A 12,970-nucleotide genomic window follows, 5' to 3' on the forward strand; every position below is an offset into this window, starting at 1 on the left:
ACACATTGTAAATGTATCATTAATGTTCAAATCCTTTGAGTTGTTTTATGATTTGGAATGAAATATTTTATGTAAGTTGTACTAAGTAAGGCAATTCTGATAAAATAATTGTTTCTAATAATCTGGATATTGGATGCAGTTAAAAATAACTGAATTTTTAGTGATAACTTAACCTCTGTTTTCATTATCGTTTGCTTTGGTGCATCATGGGGTTGATAAGTTAATAGCTTTCTAAGCTTTTGTTAATTTTCTTCAGTTTTAAAATTTTTATGAAAATGCGCAAAATCTTCTGGGCTTTTCTTTCGCGCTCTAAACAGTGATAGTACATGGTTATTTGCTAGCCAAAGTTTGGAAATTTAGAACGTTCTTCGTTATTTTTCCAGATCCGGGTTTTCTGTATTCAAGATCTATTGGCTAAACAGTTATTAATTTTTATAAACTACTCGTACTCTGTTCTGCCTCCTACATAATTTATCTTTCAATACTTCTTTATCAAGCTCACTCTCTTACATGGCTAGTTTAATAAATATTATTGATTGAAAAGGATTCATTTTGATAGTTGCATTTTTTTGAATTGTGTAATTATTATAGAGGTGCTACAGATATAAACCTATATGATATATCTAGATTCAAGTGTGTTTTTACCGAATTCCTATTAGCCATAATACTAAAAGTTATATATATCCTAATAAAATATATGCAAAATAAGTTACTAACAATAATGAGATCCGAAATCTAGGGATCTTAACTAATTTTATAATTTTGCATCGTGTATTATAACCCTAATATTTCAAGACGGAACAAACTTTAAAAATAAAAAAATACCGCGTATATTTAAATAAAATTCAGATGAAAAATGATAAACATGATGTATAGTGCATTTAATGGACAAACAACGATAAAGATAAATGGTTTTTTTGATTAAGCATTTAAAAGTAGGCAGCTTATGTGGAGTTTCATTTTTTTTTTCTTCTATTTTGATCTGAAATAGGTGCTCTAGGTTAATCATTAAATGGTTTCCTAAACTACTAAGGCTTTCCTGTTACATGGTACAATAATATACATACAGCTTATAGGAATGACTTCAAAAGGCAGTTTAAACATATAGCTGGACACATTTATCAAGCGGTAGATTGGTAGCTCTAGACTGGCCTTTTCTATTCACCCAGCAGTTAACAGATTGATATTTAAGATTTTCTACTAAATTAGTTTTAGTTTTGCACCTTCTTCCCTGCCCTCCCTTTTTTTTTTTCTTTTTCTTTTTCTTTTTTTTTTTATAGTAATTTGTGTCAGATTATTGCTTAAATTGAAAATATATTATAACTATTAAAAAAGTGGTTGTCAAAAGAAGAAAGTGGTCAATCCACCTAAATAAGAGATAAATAAAAGATAAATAGATAATATGCTACTGTTTTTTAGTTCGAAATGAATCAGAAGTACTATAAAGTGAGTCCAAATGAAGAGGTAAGACTACATCTATTTATCATTTTTTCACTTTTGGAGTAACAAGATATTTCTTTGTAAAGTATGTACTTATTCAAATTTGTTAATAAAGCATAATTGTTCATCCCTGACTATAAATATAATCAAAATGATTTAAATATTCTTTTAAAAAATTTGAATTAGTATTTGATTATTTTATGTTTAATCAAACAATTGATTTTTGTTGATTTTTTATTTTGTAACTACAGTATTAGCACTATTTGAGTAAATTGAGTTAGGATTATTCCAGAATTATATATTCATATGCATAATATGGCTTGTAATGTTTTCCTATAAAGTTGTTCCTCATAAAAACTGTAATTTTTTTCTATTAGGTTGCTCTTCATAAAAAAGCTTTTAAAGAAAGCAAGATGAAGAGATTAAAAGAAGTAAAGTTCTTAAATTATTTGAGTTCTCTTTTTAATTATGCAATTTTAAACTTGTTTGTAAATATTCATATTAAATGTTTTAAGGTCAGAGAGCAGGAAAAACTTGTGTCAGCAGCTCTTTTAAATAAAACAAAAAACAACAAAGTCCAGCATGTTCAAGATATGTTAAATAATCTCAAGGTAAAGGGAACATTAAAACTTTTCTTAAATAGTTAATTTACAATGAATAAATGAACAATAAATAATGGCTTCTTGTTAAAGGATTAAAATTTGTGTTTATCATTGTTTTTCTTAATGATCTTTGTTACAAACATTTATAGGTATATTTTTTGCTGCTTTACACAATATGAATTATAATTTTAAGAACTTTTTTTTAATTTACCAACTTAAAATAAACTTTTGAATAAAACTCTTTCATATTATGTAATTTTATGTCTGTGTGAATATGTAAAGCATTTCAACTGTGTTATGTCTATGTGAATGTGTAAAGCATTTCAACTGTGTTATGTCTATGTGAATATGTAAAGCATTTCAACTGTGTTATGTCTATGTGAATATGTAAAGCATTTCAACTGTGTTATGTCTATGTGAATGTGTAAAGCATTTCAACTGTGTTATGTCTATGTGAATGTGTAAAGCATTACAACTGTGTTATGTTTGTGTGAATGTGTAAATCATTTCAACTGTGTTATGTCTATGTGAATGTGTAAAGCATTTCAACTGTGTTATGTCTATGTGAATGTGTAAAGCATTTCAACTGTGTTATGTCTATGTGAATGTGTAAAGCATTACAACTGTGTTATGTTTGTGTGAATGTGTAAATCATTTCAACTGTGTTATGTCTATGTGAATGTGTAAAGCATTTCAACTGTGTTATGTCTATGTGAATGTGTAAATCATTTCAACTGTAAAAACATACATTTAGTTCTCCATGAACATAAAAAATATGCACATAATCTTCACAGTATAATTATTATATTTGCTATCTTATTTTATAATTATATAATAGTTTATTTTGTAAGTATAGTTATGTATTTATTATTTATTGTATAAATGTAGTTATATGTTTAACAATTATTTTCTAAAAAATTTTGTATTTACTATTTATTATATAAATACAGCTATATATTGAATGCTATTAGTATAAAAATTTTTTCTAAATTTATTTTATAAATATAATTGTATATTTACTATTTGTTGTGAACATATAATTACATATTTATTATAAATTATATATATAGATTGAGTTTGAAGGAAAGAAAAAAAAAGAAATTGACTCGCTGTTAAAACAGCTCAATAACAGATTTAAAAGTATTGGTGAAGGACACAATTTTGTTTGCCAAGTATTTTTTCTTACTTTCTTAATTTCCTTTTTTTGTGTGTGTGTGTTTCAGTTTTTGGTTTTGTAAAATGTTTGTTGTTGGTTTTTTGCAGTCTTTTTACAGTTCAGCTTTTTTAAGTTTTAACTTATTGATATTTGTATAGAATTAATCAAGGCTCTGGAGTCGGTAAGCCACATTTCTGACTCTGACTCCTTGATTTTATCATGGACCAACTCTGACTCCTTTATAAGTCACCCATTTGTAACAATAAATTTACTGTAGTAAAATGTTAACATAGGCTATTTCATCACCACGATATAAATTGACCACTTAGTGCTTTAAACAATTTTTATTAGAAAACAATTTCTGAACAAACAACTTTTCTGAACTCTTGTTATGCAATAAACTCTTATGCAGTCGCTAATAAAATTATGAATTTGTAAAAATTATGTTTGAAGCATTGTTAGTTGGACAGAAAGAACTTGTTCTTTTTAAGTTTACATTCTTAAAAATTCTTTTCCACCAATACCTGGAGAAATTCACTGGTTGATGAGCTTTGGTGTTTTTTATTGCTAATGTCTTGATATTTACTTCATTTTTTTCGAAATCAAATTGGACATTGATTGCAAAATAGTTCACTCTGTGAAGAAACACAAAGTGTCCCTTGAGAGATTCTTTAAGTTCTTCTTTTTGTTTAACAGTTTCTTCAATCACTAATTTTCTAATACTCTATCTCCAGAGAGATGCTAAGGTTGCAGGTCATCTCTCCATTCAGACCCATAAAAGCTGGTTTTGAAAATAACAATGTATGCAAAATATCCTTTACAACAAGCTTTATGATCTGTTTTTTAAATGTATCTACTGTCATTGTCACAGTAACTTTGTCACTGACAAAATATCTTGCAACTGTTGTCTGCAAGGTTCTCTGCTCCCTTACTTGGCTGGAAGTGCTGGCCACTGGTTAATTACTTGGGATACAGTCTCTCTCTTTCACAGCTTTGAATACTTCAAAATAAAAGTGCTGTAAATGTCTCTTTAGATTGGAAGCTCTTTTAGGAGCATTCTTATCTTTGCCTGCATATGCACTTATTTTGGCTGCGCAAAATTTTTTTTTATCTGTCACCCTTCTGCACTATGAATCTGTCATTTTGCCAATTAATCACACACTCAACACTAAAAGGTTTTTCATCTAATGGCTGTTGACAAACCATGACTTTTCACTTGATTCAGAAGCTTCTTTGATAGCTCCAATCTCAAAGTTTTTAACCTTTCTGTCAACAGTTGGCATTGGATTGCCACACTCTGCCACACAGATTGGACCACACTGACTTTTTCAAGTGTTTTTAGAGTTCTTTTGACTGTCCTCTCATCAACATTGAACAGTTTTGCTGTCTTTAATGGATACAGTAGGTTTCTTTTCAACATGCTTATTAAGCTTTTCTGTGAGCTTTTAATCAACTCTTTTGTTCACTGGAGAGGGTTTTTGGCTCTCTCAGAACTGTTACATTTTTTCACTTTGTAAAATGTAGTTTTAGACGCTCCAGAAAAACAAATCACTTCATGTGCAGGCGAAGCCGCGTGAATCAAATTTAAAACTTCAGTTCTTTTGGCTTCCATTAAAAAACTTTTAACCAAAATGTTTTTGATTCACAATTTTATTCAAATCTAGGACAGTCATTGAACATTAACCAACAAAAACAAATTGCAGAAGTATTTTACTTACATCACAAAACCTAGCCAAAAATCAGTTCGTGAATTGCTGCCACACCCTATATATACATATAAATATGTTACATCGCTATTGATGTATGTTAGAATTATATTTGTCCTAGATTTTTCAAATAATGAAATTAGAAAACCAAAAAATATAACTAATTTTAAATAGTTGAAATCAAATGAAAAGGATGAAAAATTTTAAATTAGTCATACTATACCAGTCATTACTCTTCACGTGAATGAATGTAAGTATAAAATCTTTAGGTTTTCTTTCACCTAGAGAAGGTAACATTAAATAGATTGGTTTTTCAAGTCCTTTCATACCTAAGTATGTTACATGGTACGTTGTGCATGGGCTGTGATAACCCTTTTAATCTGTTGTTTTAAAAAAGATTTTTTTCCAAAATTTTGGGTACTTTATTCTTTTCCAGTGGTTTATCTGCAGCTTTTCTAGTGTCAAGAATTTCTTATTAAATTTTTTAATTAACAATTAAAATTTCAAAATCTTCATTGCTGTCCTACTTTAGAGTTCTAAAGTGTGACTTTCTGTAAATTTATGATTAAGTTATTACCATTAAATATATATTTTATTTTAAGTATATATTTTTTTTCATTACAATCTTTGTATTTAACATACCTACAAATAATTTAAGTACTTATTATACACAGATACATACCATTAATTGGTCCTGTCATTACAATCTTTGTAAAAAAGAGATATATTTAAGACACATGCAATAATTGATTCAAATTTATTCTGCTGTTTAGTTACTAACAGTTAAAACAGGTGGACTTTTAGAAATCTTCTGTCCTTTTACTTTTTTACCATTTGTTTTTTACCAGTTCTTAATGCAAAAAAGATAGTGAAAATTATGCATTTAGCGAGTAAAATGTTTGTAAAAATCCGTCAAAGTTGAATCAAATCCTGAACGATATGGATCCAACACATGTCATAGACAATATTACTGTAACCATAGACAAAATAATACAATGATTAAGCAACTAGCTATTTACAGAGTTTTATTTATTAATTACAGGGTGTTAATTGCAGGGCATGTTTTTTATTAATAGCCTATCAATTATTATAGAAATATGTTAAAAGTGCAATATTTCTATTAATATTTTTACTAATGTGTTGAAATATTGAAAGTTGCAAATGCAGATTATGTGTATATATAATATGGAAATATTACTTATTTATGCCATATATAGTGAATATGGCAAGGTATTTTTGTTTATTTTCTTTACACAAGTATGCCACAGGTAAATTTGGTTTCTTTTATTTGTTAAAGTGTTAGGTTTCAAAATTACTTTGATTTGAAACAAAAAAAAATGATTGCTTTTCAATATTACATGAAAAATGTTAACTAAGAAGTTTTTAAATTTAAAAAATGCAAACATTTTTCAGGGAACTATTTGTTTTTTACTTTAACTTCAAGGAGGATGGAAAAATGAAGGAGCTTACTGCTGCAGAGAGAGCTCTAGTTACAAAGCGTTACAAAAGAGCTGTTAATAAGGTGAAATGGTTTTAGTATATGTATATATGTATGTATGTATGTATGTATGTATGTATGTATGTATGTATGTATGTATGTATGTATGTATGTATGTATGTATGTATGTATGTATGTATGTATGTATGTATGTATGTATGTATGTATGTATGTATGTATGTATGTATGTATGGCATGCATACATATATACATACATACATGTATGTGTATGTATACACACACATACACATATGGAAGAAAATAAATCTTTTAAAAATGTTTATAGTAAATTTATGATTTGCATAAGCAATAAATAAATATACATATACTAGTAATTGGACCTTCTGATTTCTTTCTTTGATATTGTTAATTTTAAAATCTTAAGATCTTAAAAGAAAAAGCACTAGTTGATGCATCTGTTGCAGAGCAAGCTGAGTTAAGGTAAAAATAAAAATTTCTTTTGGTGTGTTATAAACCTTAAAAACCAGAGCAGAAAACCAGACAATAAGATTATGTATAATTTTGTATTGTATTAATTTTTTGAGTACTCCATAAATTATTTCACGCTATTTTTGACCATCCCTCCCCTCACCTTGTAACAGGTCAAAGCATTTTTACCAATCCCCCTAAGAGTATGTCTTAAATTTTTTAATCCCCTAGATGAATACCTGACATTTACATTGTACTCTATTAGCTGAATTAATATAATGTTTATACTTAAGTTCTATTACATTATACAAAAAATTTAAATATACTTCTGCATCCAGCATGTGAATTGACATTAAAAGGTTTTCAACATCTTCATTGAGAATGAATTAAACATCAGATGAGTCTTAAGCTTTTTTTTCTTGCTATACAATTTGTTAATTTGAATCTTCAGTCCTTGATGAGGCCATTTGAGATTCTTCAGCTACTAAATCACATTCAATAGGCTCTACATGAGGTGGAGCATTTGATTCAGAGCATTCAACTAGATTTGATTCAGTATCTTTGGCATGAGAGATTGTTGATGTTTTTGAAGCCAAAGACTAGTTAAATAAGTAGCATTTGACTTTCATTTCTTTGGAAGAATATTTAAAAACTCTTTTGATGATGTTTTTTGTCATTTTTTATTTCATTCCATATATAGAATTTATCATCCATATATATATATCCATATATATATAATATATATATCCATATATATTATTTATGTTAACATCTCTGCTTCAACTTTGCATGACCATAAGCTTTGGCATAATCATCAAATAACTATTTGTATAAATTTCCATTATCAATTTTATATAACAGTCAATGCCAAAAAAACTAGCAAAGAAATTTTGTGTAGTTTTTTTTTTACAAAAACTTGAAGTAAAGTTGAAAAAGAAACAATGAATGATTTTACTGGAAGTATCATTATATAAAATTCATGTTTACTCTCAAGTATCAATCAGTATGTAGAAATCATGTTTATTCACAAGTATTAATATATATATATATATATCAATTTATGATATGTTATATATATATATATATATGTTAAAAAGAAGAAAAAAACACCGAGTTGTTAAGGCATTAAAAAACACATTTTATATAATGTTGTTACAACAAATACAAAACCTATGTAATAGGTTTTTAATTGAATTTAAGTCAGGTGACTAATTCAGCCACCAGTCCAAAGTAAGCATGTTTTTTTTCAACATGCACTTTTTTACATTTTGCAGTATGCTTAGGATCATTATCTTGTTGAAATAGGTAGTTACCATCAGGAAATAATTCCATGCAACTTGGTTTTGCTTGATAAACAAGGATCCCATGGGATTGGTCTTGATCCATAATGCCATCAACTTTGTGAATCCTTCCTGTAGCATGCACATAGCAAACCATCCCCATACATTTATCTTCTTTTGATACTTAACAGTGGTTTTAACACACTTAGGATGATACTTTTCATAACTATGCTTCCAAACACAGAATCTTTGAGAGCATCTAAAGTCAAATGGAGTTTCATCTGACTAAACATGTCTCCATTGGGCAATAGTACATTCTTTATGTGCACTGCACCATTCAAGCTTATGTGAAAATTTGAAGAAACCTCCTGACAGCTCAATGACAAATTTTTGCACTTATGTAAATGACAACTTATAGTTTCAATAACAGTAATTTTTCTTCATCCAATCTTACTTGCAATATCTCTATGAATCACTCCAAATGATGACATCTCAATAATTCTTCCTTTATTGATGTCATTCAGGAGCATTTTCATCTGTATATTATATATTTATATCTTATCTAAAAAATGATAAATTAGCATATTGGATCATTAATATATACATATCAAAATTTATATATTGTTTATTTTAGTATATATTTTTTTATACTAAAATAAACAATAAAATGATAATAAATAAATAAAAAGCAGAAGTTCTAAATTTCATTTCGTGTTTAAAAGTTCATTAAAAAATGTGAATTTAAGAAAAAAGTTTAAAATACAAAATGTGAGTTTAAATGCTCAAAATAAATTCCTATTATAAAACATGTTACTTTTAGTTTTTTGCTGCTGGGAAAAATTGTTCCTATTTCTGAAACAAAATGCTCCTCCTCATGTTTCATCAAATCATGAACTTTATTTAACAGTTTGTTTTCAGTGTTCTTATTTAACGCAGCAAAATTTAAAGATATGGGTTTAAATTTCAGTTAAATGCTTTAAAAAAAGTAACTTTTTCTACAAGAAAAACTTGGCTAGTTTTTTTTTGGCGTTGACTGTAGTTTTGTTAATTTTTTAAAAAATTTGCAAGTTAACAAGAGTAAAGAATTTTCTTTTAAATGAAATCTAGTCAGTAATATATAAACCAACCAATAACAACAAGCAGAAGTTTTTTAGTAACTGATGTTTAAAGTTGAGCTAAGCATTTAAAAGATTTACAAAATCTTTAATTTACTATTCAAATTTCGCTTTCAAATTTTTTTTACATGCTTCTACTTTTTGAAAAAAATACACAAACTGTTACTCTAGTTACTTATACTTAGCTGTTGCTCATTCTTGCACATTTACAAGAAAAGGTTTTGGAATTTTATTGTTCCTAAATTCACTGCAACTCATGTTTTTGAACAATTGAGACCAATTTTTTTTAAATAAAGATGGAGTTGATGCAAATATTATTACAAAAACTCAAGTTTTTAACCAATAGCTTGAGTTTTTATTAGTAATGATTGTATTAACTATTTTTTTTTCCATAATTGTATGCAATAATTTATAAATCTAAAAGTTTGAGACCTCTACCAGCTGCAACAAACCATCACAAAAAATAAACCCCTCCCTCTATAACATATAAGTATATTATGGAGGGAGGGGTTTGTTTTTTTTGATGATTTGTTACAGCCTTTGTAATCAGCTAACTAGACTCCTCATTTATTATGATATATGTGTTTGGATTTTTGATATTCTTCTGAAATCTCATTCAAATCAAACCTAGCTGTGATATTAACATTTAATGTAAAAAAAAAAAAATAATAAAAAGAATTCCACAGTCTGTCATGAAAGATTGAAGTTTTACACTTTCATTTAACTTTTCAAAACATTTTTTTTTTTAATCTTTATGGTTGCAGAAAGAAGATAATTTCAATGGAAGAAGACAGAAAAAAAGCAATACTTTCACTTCCAAAACCTCCTCCAGATCCTATCGCTGTAAGGAAATTTTTTTATAAAAAATTAATATTTCTCTTCACACTTAAAATAGTTATTCATTTTAAAATAAATAAATATTAACTTAGTATAGTTGCACCATTATATTAAGAGGCACACATATATTCATAGCATTAAACAGTTTTTTTCAATGAAATTTAAAATGATCAATATATTGATTTTTTTTTTTTTACTGATTAGCAAAACTTTGTGTAATTAGCAAAAGCATGATGTATAAATTTATCAAAATTCAACAAATTGTCATAATTTATATAAGTTTCATATTTCATGTAATTTTCAAAATTTATATAATTATCATATTTTAAATAGCACTGTGTGTTTTTAAAGTGAAAAGGCATTTCTTCAAAACCAGTAATCTTCTTTAGATGGCAATATTTTAATTGAATTTTTTTATGCAAATAATTATGAATAATGAATATTTTTTACAAATTATCATTGAGAAGTTATTTAAATGTTGCAACTAAAACTTTTGTTTTTCAAAAAACAAATTTAGCTATTGTAATTCAAGCTTTTATAAAATTACTACAAGTTGAGTTGTTTAGTTCTTATAAAAATAAATTCAAGTTCTTATAAAATTTCTACAAGTTGAGTTGTTTAGTTGTAAAAAGTAGTTTAATATAATAAATTATATAAAAAACGTTTACACTTCTTTATTTTATCTTATCTTTTTTTCTCTCTCTTTCTTTTAACATAATTATTTCTTTTAACTGCAGTTTACTGTATTTATTTGATTATCATTTATTTGTTGCTTATTTATCTTTAGAATTTGAAGCCAATAAAAGGTTTGAATGAAAATTTGATATTTTAAAGCAATTTCTTTTCAAAATATTTTTAGTTATTATTTTTATATTACTTATGGTTTTATGATCTTGTTTTAATAACACCACACAGCCAAACAAACACACTCTAATTGATAATCAGTTATATGGATTGTTAAAATGCCTTTAGTTGTTACTTCTATTACAAAGAACCAAACTGTTGATTCATTTGCACTGTCTCATTATAATCTACACTCTGTACTATCAAGTTTTCCTGAGATTCTTGTAGAAAAAGTTTCAGAAGAAAATCAGGTACATAATTTTTTCCTTGTTTGACAGTTTTAGCCGAATTGATTTTAGATCAGTCAGTGTTAGTTATGATTTCCAAACTTTAGATGTTTCATGATGGTTCATCTAAAGTCTGGAAAATAAAATTATTTTTAGGTTGATGCTAAACTTTCTGCAAAAGAAGAGGAAATCAAGTACAAAGTTCTTCAAGAAGTAACTTTTTTTAGGATACATTTATAATAAACGGAAATTATTCCTGCATAATTAATGAAAATTATTCCTGTAAATTGTAAATATACCATGTCCTCCAAAACTAAAGAAACTCTAATAGGAAATGCTTTTCCTGGAAATAAAAATGTTTTAAATAATTGTAAATAGTTTTAACTAAAAAACATTTAATAAATATACCACTTGCTAATAAATGTGGAATATATATATATATATATATATATATATATATATATATATATATATATATATATATATATATATATATATATATATATATATATATATATATTTGGTTCTTATTTGTATGACTCTATTTAAATATTTTTTACATGAAAATAAAATGGTATGTAAATGGTAAAAAAAGTAATGTTATTAGAACAGCACTGCAATTTAATCAACAAACTGTTCTCTTTGAATCTGGCTTTTAATTAAGGAAGATAATAAATTTATCATTAGTCATTTATATTAAATTTAACACAAGAAATCTTTTTTAAGTAGAAGCTTTTAGTAAAATTATAGCTGAAAGATGACAGGATGGCTTGCAATAAATATAATAGTGTTTTAAAACAAAAAATCATTGATAATTATAATACTGCAATAACACAAAATGACTTATGTAAAAAGTATAAAATATCAAAATTGGTTGTTAGTCATTCAGTTAAAAAATATAAAACCAATGGAAGTTGTAACTCAGCACTTAAGTGGATGACCAAAGAATATTACTCCTCATATTGATCAAAAAATTACTAAGTGAAAAAAATCCATGTGCTAGTGCCAGAGATAGAATTTGGATATTGATATTTTGCAAAATCCTGAACAAGAACATTTGATTGATGCAGGGTTGTAAAAGTTATTGTGTACCATAAAAACCATTCATATTGGCGAAGAACTGAAAAGCAAATTTAGAGTTCACAAAGGGTCACAGAAATCTGATGGCGAATTAGTGGAGACAAATGATTCAGTCAGATGAATCAAAATTTAATCTGAAAGGTTCAGATGATTAACAAAATGTGAGAAGACCAGTTGGCAAATGGTTTATGTACAGTATAGGAACTGTTAAATATTGGTTCAGCAAAGGCTTGATAGTTTGGCGGTGCTTTGCTGGATTTTCTGTACTGCCACCACTCTATTGCATATAGGTATAATGGACAAATACATATGTAGTTCCATTCTGGAAAATTAAATGTTACCTTTTGTAGATTAAAATTGGTTGCAAACATGTATCAAAACTTGTTGAAGCTTTTTTTAAGGTTCAGTACAAATACAATCATTGTTTTAAAATGGCTACGTTATCTGTTGAAGTAAATTTTATTGAGAATTTTTCTGAACAACAAGTACATATGTGGTAGGTTCAAAAATGCTGAAGAATTGGATCAGGAAATTCAAATTGTCATAAATGAAACAAGTATAAACTGATATGCTTCAAAGTTCTTAAAATAAAGATAAATTTTTTCTTTTGGTAATTTTTTTTTAGTTATATTGTTGTTTCAATAGATATCTATCTTGTTTAGAAAAGATATCTATCTTGTTTAGAGAAGATATCTATCTTGTTTAGAGAAGATATCTATTTTGTTTAGAAAAGATATCTATCTTGTTTAGAGAAGAT

General features: G+C 26.8%; 1 protein-coding gene across 1 annotated transcript in view; it reads left to right on the forward strand.

Moving 5' to 3' along the window:
* Window positions 1-815: 815 nt before the first annotated feature.
* LOC149877302 (uncharacterized) overlaps window positions 816-12,970 on the forward strand; it is a 28,695-nt gene continuing 16,540 nt past the window's right edge. The window contains exons 1-11 of the mRNA XM_090074321.1: window positions 816-935; window positions 1,420-1,464; window positions 1,818-1,871; window positions 1,956-2,051; window positions 3,113-3,214; window positions 6,349-6,426; window positions 6,788-6,843; window positions 9,991-10,069; window positions 10,851-10,869; window positions 11,036-11,157; window positions 11,290-11,346. Coding sequence (XP_089930447.1) covers window positions 909-935; window positions 1,420-1,464; window positions 1,818-1,871; window positions 1,956-2,051; window positions 3,113-3,214; window positions 6,349-6,426; window positions 6,788-6,843; window positions 9,991-10,069; window positions 10,851-10,869; window positions 11,036-11,157; window positions 11,290-11,346 — 735 coding nt within the window. The 5' untranslated portion in view covers window positions 816-908. The remainder of the gene's footprint in view (window positions 936-1,419; window positions 1,465-1,817; window positions 1,872-1,955; window positions 2,052-3,112; window positions 3,215-6,348; window positions 6,427-6,787; window positions 6,844-9,990; window positions 10,070-10,850; window positions 10,870-11,035; window positions 11,158-11,289; window positions 11,347-12,970) is intronic.

Source organism: Hydra viridissima, unplaced genomic scaffold, assembly GCF_058129835.1.
Source record: "Hydra viridissima isolate aposymbiotic clone 2 unplaced genomic scaffold, HvirCarnegie_v1 scaffold_16, whole genome shotgun sequence".
NCBI lineage: Eukaryota > Metazoa > Cnidaria > Hydrozoa > Anthoathecata > Hydridae > Hydra > Hydra viridissima.